We start from the raw sequence: 21,734 nt of genomic DNA, 5'->3' as shown, positions 1-21,734 counted from the left end.
GCCTCTGTTACACAGATAGATAAATATGGAGAAAGTAATTTAAGAAAAGAAACAAAGAGATGAGTTGCACTCACAAAGAAATACCTTTTGGGCAAATTAGACTGTACCTATACACTCAGATGAGAAAAAAAAAAAAAAAAGACTATGAAAGCTGTTCTCTTCTTATCTTCCTTCTTTAGTTATGGAGAGATGTATGATATGTGTGAATCTGAATATTTTCCTTAGAGAGGAAGAATCATTGTGTGCTGGTGTTAGTATTTTGACCCAACCCCTGACATCACTTTACTGGTTCCTATTGGTTTCATCTACTTTGAATTCTTTTTATTTTGTAAAATGCTGTCAGTGAGGCAGGTTCTAGTTTGAAAGAGCACATGATCACACTAGAGTTGCAGGCATCAAAGGACATAATCATGTCCAGAGAGATGACGTCCAGGCCACCTCATTTCATCTCCATGAAGCAGCGCAGCTTCCAAATCAAGCATCATTCTGGGGCTTCAGGGCTGATTGTTTCTCTCACTCTCCAAGTAAAATTCACTTTGTCCTTCACGTTCAAACATATCATTTCCTATGAAAATCAAAAAGTCCTCCAAGCAACCATGGAAGAGCTGATAAGCAAAGCCAAATAAACCAAAATGTATTTTACCTCTTGATTTCGTTTTCTCTGTGTGAAGCACTTGCCAGTATGTTAAACATAGTGCCAGGTGTTGTAGGGTTTGATGAAAAATATAAAACAGCCTTGATCACCAAGTTTCTTTCTTGCTGCATAAGGAGATACTTGGGTAATACTTAAAATATAATTGTGAATTATCAAAGCAAATGAACAAACAAAAATGGGTCTCCCAAAGAGAGGCAGTTTTAAGAAGTGTTTGCACAGATGGATAAAAAAAATATTGTTATTTTAAAACAACCTATTTTTTCGTGTTGACCTAAAGAAAATATATGAAAGTCAATATAACCATGTATTCACAAAGAATGCAGATACTATACTATATATTCACATTTCACTTTTTATACTCCAAACAGTGAAAGTTAACAAGAGACCTAGACCTTGAAATATTGGAAAGTTCTCAATAAGTAGAAGAGCTAGTGTTAGGAGCACTATGCAGAAATTAGCAACTCATATCTGGTGGTGTGATTAGTTAAATGCATATCTTAGGAGTGTGTTATACAGCTTTTTAGGGACAGTGTTTATACAAATACAATCACAAATACATAAAATAAGGCTTATATAAAACTCTTCAAATGGTAATGATGAGCCCCAAACAAAACTGTGTTCTTACATTATTTTTATTTATTATTATTTTGGTAAAACTATGTGACTTAATATAAAGTATCTGTCAACAAAATAGTGATCAGTTTGTAACTCTTCAATAAAATCACGTGTCAATAATCATATTACTGTAGCTGATAACCAGGATGATACATAAATAATTTCAGCTGTTATAGCAGTCAGGTTAGGAAAGGCATTACCTTATAACACACACACAAAAAAAGAAAAACACCAAAATATTAGTGGTTTAAAGCAATAAAGGCTCTGCTCATGTCTCAGGAACCTAGGCTAATGGAAGTTCCCACATTTTATGATGCCACCTCTTACCTCAAGGCTTTAGGATTCATCGCAGAGATAAATAGTGACCTACCACTATTACTTACTCACAATATATGACCACAGCTAGTCACTTGGCTGCTCCTAACTTCAAGAGGGTAGGGAATTATAATCCTCCATAAACCTTGAAATGGAGGGCAACTAGACATTGGTGAACATTACTTGTATCTTCCCACAATTTATTTGCTGCTTTTATTGGCCAAGATTCCCTATCATTCTTTCTGCAGAAAGGCGTAAAGAATTTTCTTTCTGCTGATTGATAGCACTGTTATCTTGAAAACATCTTCTTTTTTGGTGGTACCCATTAAAAATGACAAAGTTCTTCAGTTGACTACTGCTCTGGAAAAATTGATGACATTCAAGACTATGCCTGTACCAGTACAATTGGTTGAAGATTAAATATCAGAACATGAAACATGTTTGACATGCATGAAACAGTTTGTCAGTTTTCAAAGCATTAAACATAGAGTTATCTACCGTGGGACCCAGCAATTCCACTCCTAGGCATATACTCAAAAGAATTTTTTAAAACGTTCACATAAAACCTTGTACACAAATGTTTCTAGCAGCATTATTCATAATAGCCAAAAAGTAGAAATAACCCAATTGTTCCATCAACTGATGAATGGATAAACAAAATATGGTATATCCACACAATGAAATATTACACAGCTATAGAAAAGAATGAAGTACTAAAATTTGGATGAACCTTGAAAACATCATATTGAAAGAAGCCAGAAACAGAAGACCACATATTATATGATTGCATTTATATACAGAAATCTGTTGAGACATGCAGTAGTTTAGTGGTTGCCATGAAATGGTGAGAGGTGGAAATTGGGAGATATGAGGTTTATTTTGGGTGTTGGAAATTTTCTGGAATTGGATAGTGGTGATGGTTGCACAACTCTGAATATAATAAAAATTACTGAATTGTAAACTCTAAAATGGTTAAAATAGTAAATTTTATATTATGTGAGTTTTTTCTCAATAAAAAATTTTAATTAAAATAAAAGTATGTGCCATAGTGGTCACCACTTTTCCAAATTGTGTTGACCTCTCTGCCTTCATCTTCCTGGGAGTGTAACCACTGCTTCGTATGCTCTCTACACAAGACAACAGAAGATTCCAAATCATCTATGCAGAATAAGTATTTATTTTATCTATCACAATGTCAGTATCTTCAATATGCTAATCAATTTTCTCACAAGGATAACTTTAAATTTCAACAAATTAAAGGCTAAGTAGAGTAAAAATTGCGTTTGGAGTCAGAGAACCTGCATTAGGGACATGAGCAAGGCTTGCTTTTCTGAGCTTTGGTTTTCTCATCTGTAAAGTAGGAATTTTAATGCATACCTCACCAACTTGTTGGAAAGACCAGATGACACAGTGTATGTGAAAGTGCTTTGTAAACTTTACACTGCTATAGAAGCTGTAGTTCTTTTCTTTCCAATTTTAATTTTAGCATATTTCCTTTAAAACTTTTAGCCTATTTCACTTTAAATAAACTTATAAAAATCTGGGCATTTGGAGTCAATACACTTAGGTCTGAATTCCGGCTCTGCCACATTTTAGCTGTGTGACCTTGCTTAGATAGCTTAATCTCTCTAAATGTCAGGTTTCTCATCTAACAAAAAGGAAAGTAAAGCATCTCTCATAAAGCCCATGTAAGGATTAACTAAGCACATGTACAGTGTTCTGCATGTGGTGAGCTCTGTGATAGCGCCACAATAAAACACACCCTCCACAATTCTCTTCAAATCTACAAATGCTAATCGACTTGGTCTGTTGGCAAACCTAAAAATTCCAATCTCTTAATGTTTCTTCTAATATTTTTCTGTCGCATCAAAAATGAATAACATATACTGTCACCAGAGAAGATGAATTACTGTTTTTTTCCTTTGAAGGTGACATGTTGCACACTAATTATATTGTATTTGGGTGCCTATGTGTTGATTACCAAATAGTATTGTAAATCTGAATTTACTCTCAACTTATAGACTGAAAAATTTGTATTTAAATACGTGTGCATATATATATATATATATATATATATATATATATATATATACACACACACACACACACACGCAGATTTACTTACATAAATACACATATGTACGTATATAAACACATGCATATACATGTCATCTTATATTTGCAAAGTTGGAATTGAGGGTTTTGTTTTTAAGTATGTTGACCAAAGGTTTATGTAGTATAATAGGAAAGCACTTAGCCCTATTGAAGGTGATGGGCTTGGCAGATAGAACTCTCTTCTTCTACCTCCCTCCCCTTTAGAGAGTTTATTGGTGTACTTTTCTGAGATAAAATAGGAGAACAAATCCAAGAATTCATAAAAGAAGGTTAGACAATCAGTGACTAGAAATTAGAGCCTAAAGTACTAATAAAATTTTTTTTTAAAAAAAAGAAACCCACTCTGACAAATCAGCTAAACTTTCCTTATTTAATAGCACCGAAGAGCAATATCCTGTGCTTGCTTTTAATCAGCAAGCCTCACTTCTGTGAATTACTTTTTGCCTCTAACTCAGGAATCCACTGCTTTTTCAGCCTCAGTTTCTAAGGGGAAGTGATGAGAAATATGACTGTGTTCCAAAAGGTTGCAGCAAATTATATGTGGATTTGATCTGAGAGCCATGAATTGTAAGGAACAATTCATAGCTTGATTTCAAGCTTCAACCCTATGATCTCATGGACCAAGATGTGGTGAATGAGATGTCACTTCTCTAATGGAACTGCAGGGAGAACTACCAAATCTGTTGTCAATATAAGTGACATTCATTCATCCCTTTATTTACACAATAGGTATTTATTGAACACTTATCTATCAGGCAACATGGAAATCACTAGGAATAAAAGATGTACAAGACAAAAGTCTCTACCTTGAAAAGGTCACAGTGCATTAAGGGAAGGCAAACATATCACAAACCCTTAGAGAAATGGTGGGATGGGCAGTAATAATAATAGACTTTTGTGATCCTCTGATAACATAGTGATACATCTAATTCTGCTGGGGTCTGAGTTTCACAGAGGAGGTGATGCCAAATATGAGTCTCGAGGCAAATGTGTAGGAAAACAAAGGTGGAAAGTAATAGTTCAGACAGAGAAAACATTATGAGGAAAAACATAAGAACATGTCATATTCTGAATCCTGCAGTTTGTATGAAATGGCTACAACCCATGACATCTGTGGAGAAATAGCACAAAAGATTGACAAGAAGGGACTAGATCATGCCATAATAAGATTGGTCTTCATCCTATAGGCAATGGAAAGCTATTGCAGGATTTAAACAAGAGAGAGTTTGGATCAGGTTAGATTTAGGACAATGTAGAAGATGAAGTGGAAGGAGTCTAGAAGCAGGAAGACTCAGTAGAAGACTATTGGAAGAGTTCAGGTGAGAGGTGGCAAGTTCAAGTCAAAGTCCCAGTGAGAAGTGGTAAGAATGGAGAGTAGAGAAACTACACATGCTTTGGAGATAGACATGATGGAGTTGTAACTATTTAAATGTGAGTGGTCTCAGATCATGCTCAGGTTATTAAATTGTGAGACACAGAAGAGCAGTAGGAAAGCTTTGAGGGGAAAGTCAAAGGTGGAGTTTTAGGTACTTGTGAACATTCAGAAAATTGGGTGGTGGAAATATGGGTCTGGCACTTAGGGAGGAGAAACAAACTAGAGAAACAGGTCATGGAGTCTCTGTGTATCACTGATAATAATGGTTGTGTACTGCTGATGTTTCCCAGCAAAAGTTATACAGAGTAATGAAAGAAGATTGCCAAGAACAGAACCAAGGAGAAAGAAAAGATGCATCAGTCTGAGAGGTGGAAGAAACATAAAGGGCATGGTGTCAAGGAATGAGAAAATTTTAGGAAAGAGGGAAAATGTTTAGGAAATTTTATCATAGAATGATAAGTTTAGGAAAGAAAAGCACCCAGAGTTAACAATGAGAAGATCACCAGCAATCTCTGTTAGGGCAGTTTTCATGAAGTGGTGAGGCATGACTTACTTCATAAAATCAGCACCAATAGTCCCTAGCTTTTTAAATTAATTTCCAACGATTTACTTAAGTCCCCCAGAATTTCTTATTTTTAAAAAAATTCTCACAAGTTCCCTACTTTCACAGTCCAAATGAGGAGGGGGAGTCCCCTGACATCTACTGTCTGGCTGAGAAAGAAGGCAGGTGTCCTGGAGTTCTCTTTGCAGAACTTGTGAAGAAATCTGGCCCTGCAGAGAGCTACAAGCGAGGCAAGCTGTCCCCCCAGTAAGAGTAAACTGGATTCCAGGTTGCCTACTTGAAGGCAACGGGGACAGTTAGGAGTAAGGAGGGCATAGTAAGGAGTAGAGAAAATTTAGAATAGCTGTCTGGGAAACAGAGTGACATAATTACACAAAGTAGGGTATTAAACTCATGCATAAGGAATAAATGAGTGAACAGTTACCCACAGAGAATGAAAGTGGACCTGTGGCAATGGATTGTCCTAACACCTGCATTTACCACAACTGATTTTTTTTTTAATTTAGGCCATGCCAAGACAGGCATTTTAAGACCACTGTTCTTAATGTTCTTATCTTATTGGATTTAAGGAGACATACTTAAAAACAAATGGACTGTTTTCTATAGGGCCAGATTCACACTCGACTTCACAGAGTAGAAACTTAAAATGTTTGAAATTAACCGAAATCGATTTTTAAAAGATTTTCTCAGGAGAGAGAAGAGGGCACATTTGGTTAAGACCCTGAGTGCCATATGAAACATGTAAAAGATTGACTGAATGAAAATAGGCCATCCTTTCTCTCCCTTAGACACTAAGCCACCTTTTATTCTACTCTTTTTTACTTTAATTGGAAATATTTTAAGATTTTAGAACCAGTTTTTTTCTAAATATCTGAATACTTATTTTTCTCCCTTTCTAAAAAGAAATGTCAGAGATTAAAAAGTTAAACCTTCCTTGAAACTAGCAAGAAAAGAACTGTTTGGTTCTAATTGTAGTTATTGTCTGGATTATATATTTTCCAGTTTCCTAGTAGAGTTTCTAGTGTGCTCTGCTAGTTTCCCCAGCAGTTTCATCCCCTAGTAGAACATTGGCTATTGTATATTCTCCCCAGTTGAAAGTATCCACAGTCAAGAACAACAGCATGCATTCTGGGCACACTTATTTACCACAATTTCTCTCTAAATATCATAATGTCCTTTTACTATGAAATTTTGCAGGCTATGATGTAAAAAGAGCCCTCTCTCTGTGTAGCTCTTTTCTTTGGGCTTCAAGGAAATTGGCCCTTGCAGCTGCTGTTTCTGAAAGTGAGTTATCAAAATTACTAACCAGTTCCATTTAGGTTGTGGATTAAATGTTTGCAAATGGCAGCTTTAGCCTCTGACAATTTAAAAACTGGGCTTAGTTTAAAGTACCATCTGACACTAGGTTTTACCTTCTTTTAATTTTATTCCAAAAAATGACTCAAATATTCACTCCAAGCTACCCACCCCCCAAAATTATTTTCTATTAACGAGCAGAAACAGATTAATGAACCTACAGTGTGCCTTGATTTATAGAGCTACCATGCTTTGATTCATTCAATAAACATGCATTGGGTTGGGTATCTAGCCTACACTGGGGTGCTGCATTTGCAGAGTTCATAAGCATGGCCTTTTCCCTCAGGTCCTTGCAAACCAGTCAGTAAAGAACATTGTAAGTTCTACAATAGAGGTGTGCACAGAGCAGAGAGGAAGGCCATCACCATCAACTGTACTATATACTGACTTGTCTGAAGTTTAAAATATTTTGTATCAAAAGAGAGGGATCCCCATTTTATGTAATTAATTCAGCAATTCCTTTGATAAAACATAGCCCTTTTGTAAATGCTTTCTTAATTCATTTCCTTTGTAACTTTAGAATTTCTTAAAGTAAGGCACACTAATAATTCTGCCCTTGAAATAAGTATGTAAGAGTAAATATTTGTGAGATGTTACAGCATCCTAATATGTTTTACGCTGTTAAAGTTTGTGTGAATTTAGAGTGAGAGTATATGTATTTCTTTTTCTTTCATGTAGAATCTTGCAACTGGGTGGGTTCTTAGAGATCATGTGCTCTTGGGATGGAAAACTTGAAGTCCAAAATTTAGAACTCACCAGGTCATACTGTGAAAGGGGACAAATAGGGCCTAATATACCAGTCTGCTTTTCACAAAAAAATATTTTAATCTATGCTTAGAATGTTCTTATGAGCATTGATTTAGTAACAATATATTTAGTAACAGAATATTTAAATTCTCAAATTTTATATTTAGAAAATCTCATGTAAATTTATCAGGTCATGTTCAAGAAAGCCTTAAAGAGCAAATCATGAATAAAAAATAGCCACTTCTAGAAGTTGTTCCTTTTTTCAACACTATTTGTTAAAGCCACAGTTATGATATATGCTCTCTGTAAAAGGTCAATTAGCAGATTCCCCAGGATATTTAAAGTTTTGTATTATCTTCTAAATGTCAAGTTGAAGTTAGAAATGTTACATTTGGGAGAATTTTGCCATAAAATAGTCCAAATGATGAAAAACAAATATTCCAGGTCAAGGATAAGGGAGTGGTAGGGAATCATACTTTGCCTTCAGAAGCCTGAGAGGCTCCAAGGCCAGATCAGTTGGCCAATCAGTTCCCAACAGTGGCCCACTCCCTGAGATGGCAAGGAAATTGAATTCTTTTTAATATTTGGCCTCTTTTCACTGACCGACTCCATGAACTGGTGTGAAGTAGTACAAAAGAAAGTTTTTCATGCTTTTTTAATATGAGAAAGGCCAGAGCCTGCACATAAACTATGGGGTATGTTCTAGGAGAGGTCTAAAAGTATAAAGAGAAGAAAATAACCAATGGGACAAAGTGTTGGTCCTAGTGAAGACCAAAGGGAGTAAGATTAAAAGCTCTGATAGAAGGATGACCTTTGAGCAATTCTTTTTCAGAGCCTGGAGGAAAACAGACGAGGATAGATGTGGCTATAGATATCTTTGTTCACGTCTGAGTTTAAAGTTGAAAAAGTTCATTCCTAATCTCTTCAGTTTTCACTGGGAAGCAAGGCAAGGCCATTTTCAAAAAGATTTGTAGGAGGAAATAAGGATTGGGATTGTAGGAGAGTTGTGGGCATTTGGGATATCAGTTGTGGGAGTGGGGAAAATCACTGATTAGGGACAGGTAAAAGTTTCCTCTCAGCAGTGAGGATCCAGCTGCAGTTGAATACTGTGATTGTAGAGTTTCACCAATATGCCTGGTTATGTTAATTCTCCACCAGTAAAGAGCAACTTAGATGTAGAAAGAAAAAACATAGAAAGAAACAAACATAAAAGTTTATAGGTTGACTTTATAGGAGAACCTAAATACAAAAACGTTGAGGGTCTGGTGAAAGTGGTTAAAGTCGTTTACCATGAAAGTCTTGACAGAGAAGGATGCAAAGCCATGAAGTTAGTGAAGCATCAGGAAAAAAGGAGTGTGGAAGATCTCTGAGACAGAAGAACAGTTATCCTAGGAGTAAAGAAGTAAGAGATCTTGAAGGAAAGGAATAAGAAATCTGTGTTTGTGATTAAGATCAGGGATCAGCAGACTTCCTGTAAAGGGTAAGATAGTAAATGTCTGTGGCTTTGCAGGCCATATGGATTCTGTTAGACTTCTCAACTCTGCCCTTGAAGTTGAAGGTATTCATAGATAAGTAAACAAATGGGCATGGCTATGTTTTAGTAAAACTTTATTTACAAAAACAGGGGGTGGTCTGTATTTGTCTCAAGGGCTATAGTTTGCTGACCCCTCTTCAAGATAATGACAATTACCAGGATGTGGAGGAAGTTAAGTGGAGGTGAAGGCTGATAGAAACCAAGGGGCCAAGATGCTTTAAGATTAGTATATTGTATATAAACCATCTAGATCTAACAGACATCTAGAGAACACTTCACCCAACAACAACAGAATAACACATTCTTCATAAATGTACAAGGAACATTCTCCAGGACAGATCATATGCTAGGCCACAAAGCGAGCCTTGATAAATTTTAAAAGGATTGAAATAATACAGAGTATGTTCTCTGATCACAGTGGAGTGAAATTAGAAATCACAAATCACTAACAAAGAAATCTGGGAAATTCACAAGTATATGAAAATTAAATAATGCACTCCTCAATTGCTAATGGATCAAAGATGAAATCACAAGGGAAATTACAAAATACTTTGAGATGAATGAAAATGAAGACATAACACACCAAATATGGGATGCAATTAAAGCAGTGCTTAGGGGGAAATTTATAGCTATAAATGCCTACATTAAAAGGAGAAAAATATCACAATCAAAAATCTAATCTTTTATCTTAAGAGAAAGAAGGAGCAATAATCAGGTTTGAGATGACCTGAGGAGATGGAATGGGATGAAAGCCCAGATGGAGAAGTTGACCTCAGCTGAGAAGAATGGCTTCTCTTCATAACTGGAGCATAGGAAAGTAGAATGGTTTATATGTTTGCTATAAGATTATAAATTTCCCATCTTTACCACTTTCATCTGTTTTCTCTGTAAAGCTGAAGTTGAGGTCATTTGCAGAGAGTAAAGGGAAATGGAGCATTGGAGATTTGAGGAATAGTTTTTGTGTAGAATGGTTAAAATAGTCCTCCTATAGAGTTGACTAGAGAAAACTATTGAGAATTTCAGGCTGTTGAGGATCCTTTTGAGGCTGGTAGTAGTGTGTTACAGAGGAACTACTGATCTGCCGTGTTGTGTAATTCCTTCAACTGCATTTGGGTAGGTGGGTGAAGGCACAGAAAAGGCAAATGTTTGTGTTCATATATAGCTAGATGGGTGAAATGAGAAGATAAATAGGCAGGGAAATTTAGGATGTTGAAATGATGGGTCATGGTCAATAAGCTAGTTAAGGACAGAACTAAAGAAAGGAAAAAACTAAGGAATAGGGAGCAAATAGATCACTTAATTGGAGGTCACCAGGAGGTCTAATATACAAACTGGCTTCATGAGGGCAGAGAAACTGTTTTGTTCGCTAATGAGTCCCAGCCCCTGGAATAGTGCCTGGCACAGAGTAAGTGTAAAATATTTGTATTTGTTGCATGAATGATCATGGCAGAGCAGGGATCATTTAGGAAGAAAGCTGGAAGAATGGAAGGTTGTGGTCAGAGTTGGATGCTTGAATGGTGATAGAGAGGCAGAGCATTATGGGTAACACCTTGTATGTCTGACATGCACATACAGTAGGTTCTTGGTAACTATTAGTCTTTATCATTAAGTTTTTTGGCCTTTTATAGGAAATAAGTATTTTTTGAGAAATTAAGTAGAGAGTCACTTCTCTACAAATGGATGAATTGACATTTCCCAAATAAGTATCATTTAAAGCCATTGAAGCAATCAAAGTTGTTAATTCTACCTCATATGGACAGAATAAAAAAGCAAACAAACAAATAAATAAACAAAATACTAGTAGGAATGATCTTCCTTTCCAAATTAGCCTAGTCTAGTTCTCAAAGCCAGAAGCTCGGAATACTTCTTATGCTTTCTATTGTTTTATTTCGCTTATCACCAGTGTGGGAAATTTTAGATTCACAATACTGTATCACCTTTCTAAAGTGTATTGATCTTTTGGTAGGCTTTGAAAGACCTCTTTTTTGCTTTTAGAATACGATTGAAGTCACATTAAAAATAGACTATTTGCAAAGGAAAGGTTTACAGACAGAGGCTGAAATGGCAATAATCTAATTTTTAAACAACGCCAGTTTTTTTCCATTTAGCTAAATGTATCAAAGAAGTATTTTGGTTTTGAGGATTCATGTCTTCTTTGGGTAACTTGTAGTAGTTCTTACCCTGTTTCTCTCCCACACCCCACTGTGTAATTACTTGTACACAGTAGATATTTAATAAGTCTGTATTGACTGTTCTTTAATTATGTATGGAGTTCGTTCAGGTTTTTTCTGTGAGATGTTATGGAAAAACCCGAATGAACTTTTTGGCCAACTCAAGAACAAGCAGTTCTCTGAAATGCCCTTCTCTCTACCTCTTTGCTGGGTAAATTTCTCTTATGATCCAGTTCAAATATCGTTTCTGAAATTATCCCCCACTCTTACAGGCGAATAATCAGGTCTCTGTCCTTAGAGTAGTTCTTAACTGTTTTCTATCATATTACCATTATTTACTGGTGTAGCTACTTCTCATCATTGCCTTTTATCTATCAAGGTGAAGGGACTTTAGCTTATTCACCTTAGGGTCTCCATACCTTGTGTGTGCCTGCTATGTATAAAGTGCTCCAGGTTTGTCTGGCAAATAGTATGACAGTGAGAAAACTCATTATACAAGCACGCTGTAGGCTTATGTTGGAAAACCCTGCCCTCTAAAGGATTTTGCCTCTTTAAAATTTTCCTGCATTTAGGATACTGCTGTTAGGTGAGCAATGATTAATTGGTTATGGCTCTGTAATCCAATCAGTGGATGTAATTAACTTAGAGAAAAGTTAGCCTTTTTCCCTACACCAACTTTTTTTTCTTTTCTCTTTTTAAAAAAAAATTTAGGGACTTCCCTGGTGGTCCAGTGGTTAAGACTCTGTGCTCCCAATGCAGGGTCCTGGGTTTGATCCCTGGTCGGGGAACTGAGATCCCACATGCCACATGGTGCAGCCTAAAAAATAAATTATACAATTTTGAAAGGTTACAACTTTTTTTAATTAAGCACACAACATAGTTGATTTTCAATATATATTTATTAAAAATACAGATGTCCACCAAGATGTTAACAGTGACCATTATTTGGGTGGTGGCATTTTTATTTTTTAACTTTTTTCTCTAGATATAATTTTTTTCATTCTTTGAATTTTCTATTTCATGATATATATTAGGGGAAAATTCCATTTTTTAGAAGATATGGTACATGATGGAGACATTTAAGAGAAATAAATGCTTTGGTACAGTTAGGAACCAGGCAAGCTGGTTCAAGATGGACCAGTCCATGCTCCAGTAACAAATCTCAGTGGCTTAGGAAAACAAAAGTATATTTGCTGTAGGTAGACAGGGGTTCTTCTACATCCAATATTGCACATCCAATCCTCCTCCATCTCAAAGTAGTTTCCAGAGTTGCTGCAACCAGAGGAGGGAGAGATGGACGAGACCAGCCAGCTCTCACCTGTCTCAGCACATGTCATTTGCCATGGCCAAAACAAGTGCCATGGCCCCAAGCTTACTGCAAAGTAAAGTGGAAAATGCAGGGGAGCACATATTGTGTACTGACTGAGCAGCAATTGTCTCTGCTAACATGACTACAACTCGTTTCATTTTACAGTTACTGTAATGAATGTATGTTGGATCCAGACTGCGGTTTCTGCTATAAGATGAATAAATCAGCTGTCAGTGACTCCTCCTGTGTTCCAGTTAATAAAGCATCTACAAACGAGGCAGCCTGGGGCAGGTATGTAGCTCAGTATATACCATAAGAATATACAATAAAATTTCAGAATGAGTCTTATTTTTAAACTTACAGAATGACTGCACTTACACTCAATGACTCTACTTCTTTTAAATTGGTCTTCTTTTAAAGAATCTTTGAAACTGGTCTTTATAACTACATTACTTTGCAGCATATTCTGATGAGTGTGGGTAGACAACATTGCAACTGTACGTTTCACAAACTTAGAATATAAACTCTAGCCTAGACTTCAGGAAATCCAAATTTCAGACCCAGTGTTGTCCTAATAAGCTACAGGAGTTTGGATCTTGAGGCAGGTATTTCTAAATATTGCCAAAGCAGTTTCTCCTGTTGGGTATTTTTAAATTATACTAATAATTTCCAAACTCCCAAACTTAAGTGAAAGACAGAAAATTGTCAAGTCAAAATGAATTACTATCACTTTAAATTCTTTTATTCTTTTAGTACTTTGCTGGAAGTCAGAGAAATTAAACAAAGTAAGGATAAAGTTGGTAATTATAGGCATGTATGAGAAAGTATAAACCTTTCTCTTTTTGACAGATCACATTGGTTTATAGTAGGCACATAAAAGAAATATTAGTATAGAACAAATATGAACTAATATTCATATTCATGGACACAAAAACATGTAAGTATTATTTGACATGGCTTTAACCTCTTTTGTGTTTTAAATTCTCATAAAAAGAGTAGTATCCTCTCATTCTGTCTCCTAATACTGATGAAGGCAATGAAATCTGTAATAAAATGCTTGTATCTCCTAGGAGCCATGAAGTATAATATATCATTATTAATCATTATGCTGTTGTCGTTAATCATTTTATTAGGGAATTACTCCAAAGAAGTAGAAATAAATTATATGGTAGTTGAGTGAAAATCCAGACCACATTTTAAATACACTGATTAAAAAGAAATATGTAAAAGAAATGCAATTATTACTTAAAATGAAAACATGAAAGAGCTTCTTTTAAAAACACCCAGCGCATACTTTTCATCAGTCAAGCTTTATTAGGAAGTTAATTGATTAAATATTTTTAGATGTAATAGTTTACAGCTTTAATCCTTATGATTTTTTTCAATAGAAAAAACCTGAAAGTTACTAGTCAAGAATTATGAACATTATGAAATCTGTGTATGTAGTTTCCTGTATTTCATAGAATTAATATACAAACTTAAGGGAAATGTCTACTGATGGTAAAGGGATGCTAAAATTAGATGTTTCTCTCTTCCTCAGTAGAAGGTCTAGAGGTCAGAGGTCTCAAAATAAGAATCTTGTTCTTTTTGCAAATAACAAATTGTACAACTTTTTAATAGAAATGTGTATTACTTCTTTCATTTCAACTTATTCTTAGATTTTATTTATATTTTTGTACCATTATTCCTTGGTTACACACACTACTAGAGAAAAGTGAAAACAGATAATACCCAAGTAGGAAAAATACAAAGAACTAAACAAAATATACAAAGAACTTTCATGTTTGTGGACTATTCTTAGAATAACCTCAAATTCTTTACTGCCCGCCCCCCTGAAAAAAAAAACAGGTTTTCTCACTCTTCTCTGTGCTAAGCAACAACCCTCCTCCTAGCTTGGCCACTGTGGTGGGTTGCCTCAATCTGTTCTAGAAAGGAAGCAAAAAATGCAGGATGTGTTAACCATGAAAAATTCCTACGACAGATTTTCCATTTGTAGGTAAAATAGCATTCACTATATTTTTGTTTATTAGTTGGTTGACAGGTTTTATGCAGTTACCTAGAATGGAATTTTCAGGGTAAAATCTACCATTACCTTGGATTCATATTTGAGATATACTATTTCTAGATGTTTTAGGGTCAAGTATTGAGGCAATTCATAGACAGAAACTGAGATCTCTAATTGTAGCTCTTTTCTGAAAAGACACCAGGTAAAATGATAATACCATTCATGATGGGGATAGTATGCTGATTTTGATGTACTCTGAATTATCTCAACATAATGAAAACCATTTGTCCATATAATCAACTATAATTAGTTGGAAACAAAACTTTAAGTCAATCAGCATGCTTTTCTATATCTATGTAGTTATATTTCAATCAAAAGATTTTTTTAAATCATTTAGTTCTCAAAAGAGATATACAAATGACCAAGCACATGAAAAATGGTTCAGCATCACTAATCATTAGGGAAATGCAAGTCAAAACTACAATGAGTTATTACCTCAGACCCCTTAGGATAAAAAACAACAACAAAAACAAAACAACAATTGTTGTGAAGGATGTGGAAAAATTACAAACTGTATGCACTGTGGATAGGAATGTGAAATGGTGCAACCAGTATGGAAAACAGTATTTTAAGACAGAATTATATATCATTTAACGATTCCATTTCTGGGTATATGTCCAAAAGAATTGAAAACAAGGTCTTGAAGTTATATTTGAATACCCATGTTCATAGCAGCATTATTCATAATAGCTAAAAGATGGAAGCAACTCGAGTGTTATTTGACAGATGAATGGATAAACAAACTGTATATACAAACAATGACATATTATTCATATTTAAAGGAAAGAAATTCTGGCTACTACAACATGAATGAACCTTGAAGACATGATGATAAGTGAAATGAACAAATACCGTATGACTCCACTAATATGAGGTACCTAGAGTAGTCAGGTTTATAGAGACAGGAAGAAGAATGGTGGTTGCCACAGGCAGGGGCAAGAAGGGAATAAGGAGTTTGTTTAAGGGGTATGGAGTTTCAGTTTTGGAAATGGAATGAGTTTTGGAGGTTGCTTGCACACTAAGGTGAATATGCTTAACACTACTGAACTGTACAATAAAAAATGATTAAAATTTAAAATGGTTAGTTAAGATGGTAACTTTTATGTAATGTGTACTTTACAATTAAAACTTTTAAAAAGGAAAATCCGTGTTAAAATCATTTAACATACGTCTAGAAAATATAGTACACTTAGCTGATAGAAAACCTCCTCCCGTCCATCGTCCTCTGTACCTCCCACATGCCTCCCCCACACAGGCAAATACAGGTTTAATTCACAGCTGAACTTGAGAGAAATGCCCACGTGCCACCAATGAGAATGAGAGCAGTTAGCCCATGTGGAAACCTAGCAGCCCATGGGAATATCAGAAGCCGGCCTAAAGGGTGAGAGGCTAGCATTTTAGGTGCTGAGAAGACAAAGGTGCAGGTCTTGACTCTGGAGCTATGATGGACTACCAAAGGCTCTGAAATAGAGACAGGAAAAGCTGTTGGCCTGGGCTAGGCAAGCTGCTAAATTCTCTGTGGCCCACTTGGGACCTTGAATAGAAATAGCGTCACACATGAGAAATCAAAACCAGGAGCATTTGCTGTGGGGAAATATGGCTTCTAATTTCACACTGCCTTTGTGAAGGGGGAACCATAGGAGAAACATGAAGAGTGAAAAAAAAAAAGTGGGTCCCAAACTGGAGACATCTATAGAGCTAACTCAGAAAGAAACATGCAATTGTCAGAATCCAGGACAACATGAGATTTCCATGGAAAGCAAATATGAGATAGTCAGAAATTTTAAACTACATCAATTTATGAAGGAAAGGAAGCCACCAAGTGTGACAGATGGAAGAATGAATACCTAAAGAACCTTGTATTACCAAAAAAAAAAAATTTTAAGAGACTTTAATATGTTTAAAAGAAAAAAAGGAAATAGTATAATTTTTTCAATTATACTGAAAGCTGCACACATGATTTGTGCAGTATATGGGTATGTGCGTGTGTGTATATATATACACATATATATACATATATAACAAATGTTATACTTAAGTAAATTTTGTAAAAAAATAAAAAACTTGGAAAGCTAAATTTCTGGATAAATAACATAGAATGTGGTATGGGAACTTTGGGGGAAAAAAAAAGCCCTCTATATTCTTTTGTTTGTTTTCAGAAGGAAATGGAGATTATAATTAGTTTTGCAACTTGTTAAATATAGGTGTTAAAAATATAAGTATAATCTCTTAAAGATATACTAGTACAGAGAGAAAAAAGAGAATCAATCAAACTAATAAAGACAGGAAAAGGGGAAAATTACAGGAAAAAAACATGGTTAAGAGAAACCACCAAAAAAAAAAAAAAAAAAACCCAGCAAAATTAGTTACATGTAAATGTACCTGTTATTAGAGTGAAAATAACTCTATTAAACATACCTATGAAAGACAAAGTTCCTCGCACTAGATTTTTTTAATGCAGTTATATGCTGTTTACAAGAGACAATCATTGAAAAGTTGGAAATAAAGGAGTGGAAAAAATTAGATAAGTGCTCAATCAAGAAGACAAAAAATAGCAGAGGTTAGCGAATTTGGAAAACTTAATAACAAGCTTGATGTAAGAGTTAAATAATGAACCTAACATGCAGAGAACTTCATTCTTTTCAAGCAAACATAAAACACTATGAAGATTTACCATATTCAAGCACAAAGAATAAATTTATATAAATGTAAATTCCAATAAATTCTAAGTAAATCCAGATAATCAGTATTGTGTAAAATGTCTTTTCAGTGATAACACTGCAAAGCAATAGAAAGATATTTATCACGTCTTTTACTTTAGTCTGTAAACTTAAAAAAAATCTTCAAATTAATTAATGGGTTAAGAAGGAATCATAATGGAAACCAGGACACTGAAATTAGTAACTGACAAGATCCACAAGAAGTGAGAGCAAGAATACAGAGTTAGCCTGTAGAGTAAGCAGAGGATGGAAATTAAAAGACAAGAGGAAAAAATAATGCAAAGCAAAGAAATACTAGAGAAGATCCAAAAACAAAAGTTGGTTCTTAGAGAAGACAAATTTAATGGAGAAACCTCTGGCAATACTGGTTAAGAAGAGAGAGAAGGCACAGACAGTATTTAGAATGAGAAAAAAGGACATATAAAGATAGTAAAGATTTTAAAATTCATAGGAGAATATTATGAATAATGCTGTCCAGTGCATTTGGAAACAAATAAAATAGACAGTTTTCTAGAAAAAACATAACTTTCCAGAGCCAGCTTGATACCTCTGTGACGTGTGATTTTTATTCCCATTGTACAGATGAAGACAGTGAGGCTTAGAGGGTCTGAATTACTTTCTCAAAGTCAAAAAGCCAGTAAGTCCATTGCTTTTAGGGTAGCAACAATTGGGTAGAAGAAAGATGCACATTTTTGAGTCGGTTTCAAATTTGAGCTTTTACCATTTCCCTCATCATTGGCACTGGGATAGCCTGGGCCTCTCTGAGCCCCAATCTTCATCTTTAAAATGGGAATAATATAATTGCTGTGTTGAATAATATGGTTTTTATTTGTTTTTATTGAAGTATAGTTGGTTTACAATACTGTGTTAGTTTAAGATGTATAGCACAGTGATTCAGTTATTTTTTTCAGGTAATATTCCATTATAGGTTATTCAAGATATTGAATATAATTCCCTGTGCTATACAGTAAATCCTTGTTGCTTGTCTATTTTATGTATAGTAGTTTGTGTCTGTTAATCTCATACTCCTAATATACAATATAACATACAATATTCCATTGTGTGTGTGTGTGTCTATAGATATATATATATGTATATATATATGCATGTGTATGTGTGTATATATATATCTATAGACACACACACACACACACACACACACACACACACACACCTTCTCTATCCATTCATCTGTCAATGGACATTTAGGTTGCTTCTGTGTCTTAGCTATTATAAATAGTGCTGCTATGAACACTGGGGTACATATATCTTTTCGAATTAGAGTTTTCATTTTTTCTGGATATGTACCCAGGAGTGGGATTGCTTGATCATGTGGTAGCTCTATTTTTAGTGTTTTAAGAAACCTTCATACTGTTTTCCAAAGTGGCTGCGCCAATTTACATTCCCACCAACATTTGAGGGTTCCCTTTTATCCACAGCAGTATGGTTTTTATGAACTTTAAATGAGTATTTCTGAAGACACTCATAAAAATGTAATGTTCTGCACACATATAAGTAGTAAATATCCTGTAATAATTTTTATTTTTCTTACATTTGTCAATAACACATTTTCTAGACTAGAATAAGCACTTCCTAACAGATAAGTGCATTAGAATACTTTCTATTTATTTATCTGTGTCTATTCATGCACCTCCATCTCTCCTGGCTTTCTATACACACAAAAACAAAAATAATCTATTCTGGTACTTCAAATATCCTGACTCTTTAAAAGTATTGTTAATTAGGGATACTTTCTTAATGTGCTGATTCAGTATTTGTTTCCTATAATACAACATTTTCGCTCTGTAATTAGACACACCAAAATAGCCAGATAGATCCTTATTTGGCAATTCATTGTTCTAACTTGCACTGAACGTCTGGTTTATTGTATTCATTCAGCAGATATTTTTCTCAAAGCTGCACTCTGATACAACACCAGCCTGTCTTCCCAGCTACCCACCACTCTCCCACACACAAGTCTAGTCAATCGAAACCCCCTGCTGTCACCCTAATATCCATTATGATTTCTGATCTCTTTGCCTTTCCTCATGCTGTGCTTTCTGCCTAGGATTTACCCTCCTTCTCCCTCTTTTGAATCTCTGACTCTGACTTCTAAGCATCATGTTTTGCCCAGATTAGGTATCACTTTTTCTTTGCAATCTCTCTGATTAGCCCCAGAGAACAATGCTTATTATATCCCCTGTTGTCCCCTCTAGCACTTACCTGTATAACTTATGATAATTATACTGTCTTATGTGATAGTGATTTGAGTTTGGATGTATCTTCTCTTTTATTAGATTATAAATTCCAATGTCTGTATCCTGCAGTATTTTAAATGCCTCAGTGCCTTACCATTCAGTCAATAATCATTAAATAACAAAAGGGAAAAGTCTGCCATCACCAGAAAATATATAAGGGTTTGAAAGTAACAAAGTTCCAAATGAGAGGATATGATGTTCCCATTATTTCATTTTAGTGATATCTTCTACATTCATTCTAAAGGAAAAATGAGAATGATGTGATTTTTAGTAAACAATCTTAAATGTTTACTTGGTACTCATTAAAACACTAAGAAAGTTTAAAAAATAAAAATTAACCATGTACTCCAAATATGCATACTGCATATTGCTTGTGGTCATACTACATGAAAAATACTTTTTAATAATTATTGGAAGAAGTATTCAGCAAATTTCCTCCAAACACTCATTGGTATGCTAGGGAAGCAATATATCTATGGTGACAGTATAAGATCAGATGTATTACAGAAGTAGGCCAAATAGTAAAAAGGGGATTTTCCCTTTATCACCTCTTCTTTTTTAATTTTTAAAGACATATATCAGTTTTGCATTTAGAAAAAGGAATTTATTTTATCATTAACAAACTATATCAGTATCTTAATTATTCATGTACAAGATTGATATTTTTATTAGTTATTCATATTAGGGATTTAAAATCCTCAAGCTCTGCTCCTAAACTAATAACAGTATAGTTCAAAATTAATTTTTGCTAGCATATATTTTATATATAGAGAGAAGTAATAGAGAATCTAACATAGGATACTTTTAATCAATTTTGCTTTTTAAAATTTTTATAATTTTTATTTTTTTATTGAGGTAGAGTTGATTTGTAATCTTTCAGGTGTAGAGAAAAGTGATTCAATTGTACATATATATATATTCTTTTTCAGATTCTTTTCCATTATAGGTTATTACAAGATACTGAATATAGTTCCCTGTGCTATAGAGTAGGTCCTTGTTGTTTATCTATTTTATATGTAGTAGTCTGTATCTGTTAACCCCAAGTTCCCCTTTGGTAGCCATAAGTTTGTTTTCTACATCTGTGAGTCTCTTTCTGTTTTGTAAATAAGTTCATTTGTATCACTTTTTTAGATTCCACATAAAAGTGACATGATATTTGTCTTTCTGTGTCTGGTGTACTTCACTGACTATGATAATCTCTAGGTCCATCCATGTTGCTGAAAATGGCATTATTTCACTCTTTTTCTATGGCTGAGTAGTATGCTATTGTGTATATATACCACATCTTCTTTATCCATTCATCTGTCAATGGACATTTAGTTTGCTTCCTTGTCTTGGCTATTGTAAATAGTGCCACTATGAACATTGGGGTGCGTTTATCTTTTCAACTTAGAGTTTTCTTTGGATATACTCCCAGGAGTGGGATTGCTGGATCATATGGCAACTCTATTTTCAGTTTTTTAAGGAACTACTGTTCTCCATAATGGTTGCACCAGTTTACATTCCCACCAACAATGTAGGAGGGTTCCCTTTTCTCCACACCCTCTCAGAGCATTTATTGTTTGTAGACTTTTAAATGATGACCATTCTGACTGGTGTGAGGTGATACCTCATTCTGGTTTGATTTGCATTTCTCTAATAATTAGTAATGTTGAGCATCTTTTCATGTGCCTGTTGTCCATCTGTATGTCTTCTGTGTAGAAATGCCTGTTTAGGTCTTCTGCCTATTTTTTGATTGGGTTGTTTGTTTTTTGGTATTGAGCTTCATGAGCTGTTTGTATATTTTGGAAATTAATCCCATGTCAGTCACATCATTTGCAAATATGGTCTCCTATTCCATAGATTATCTTCTCATTTTATTTATAGTTCCCTTTACTGTGCAAAAGCTTTTAAGTTTAATTATATCCCATTTGTTTATTTTTGGTTTTGTTTCCAGT

General features: G+C 34.7%; 1 protein-coding gene across 3 annotated transcripts in view; it reads left to right on the top strand.

The window, feature by feature from the left end:
- SLC2A13 (solute carrier family 2 member 13) overlaps window positions 1-21,734 on the top strand; it is a 456,196-nt gene that overhangs the window by 345,344 nt on the left and 89,118 nt on the right. For all 3 annotated transcript variants that reach the window (XM_082349412.1, XM_082349411.1, XM_082349410.1), the window contains exon 7: window positions 12,920-13,045. In XM_082349412.1, coding sequence (XP_082205538.1) covers window positions 12,920-13,045 — 126 coding nt within the window. The remainder of the gene's footprint in view (window positions 1-12,919; window positions 13,046-21,734) is intronic.

The sequence above is a fragment of the Balaenoptera borealis genome, assembly GCF_965194805.1.
Source record: "Balaenoptera borealis genome assembly, chromosome: 13".
Classification (NCBI taxonomy): domain Eukaryota; kingdom Metazoa; phylum Chordata; class Mammalia; order Artiodactyla; family Balaenopteridae; genus Balaenoptera; species Balaenoptera borealis.
This window is presented reverse-complemented; position numbering and strand designations above follow the sequence as displayed.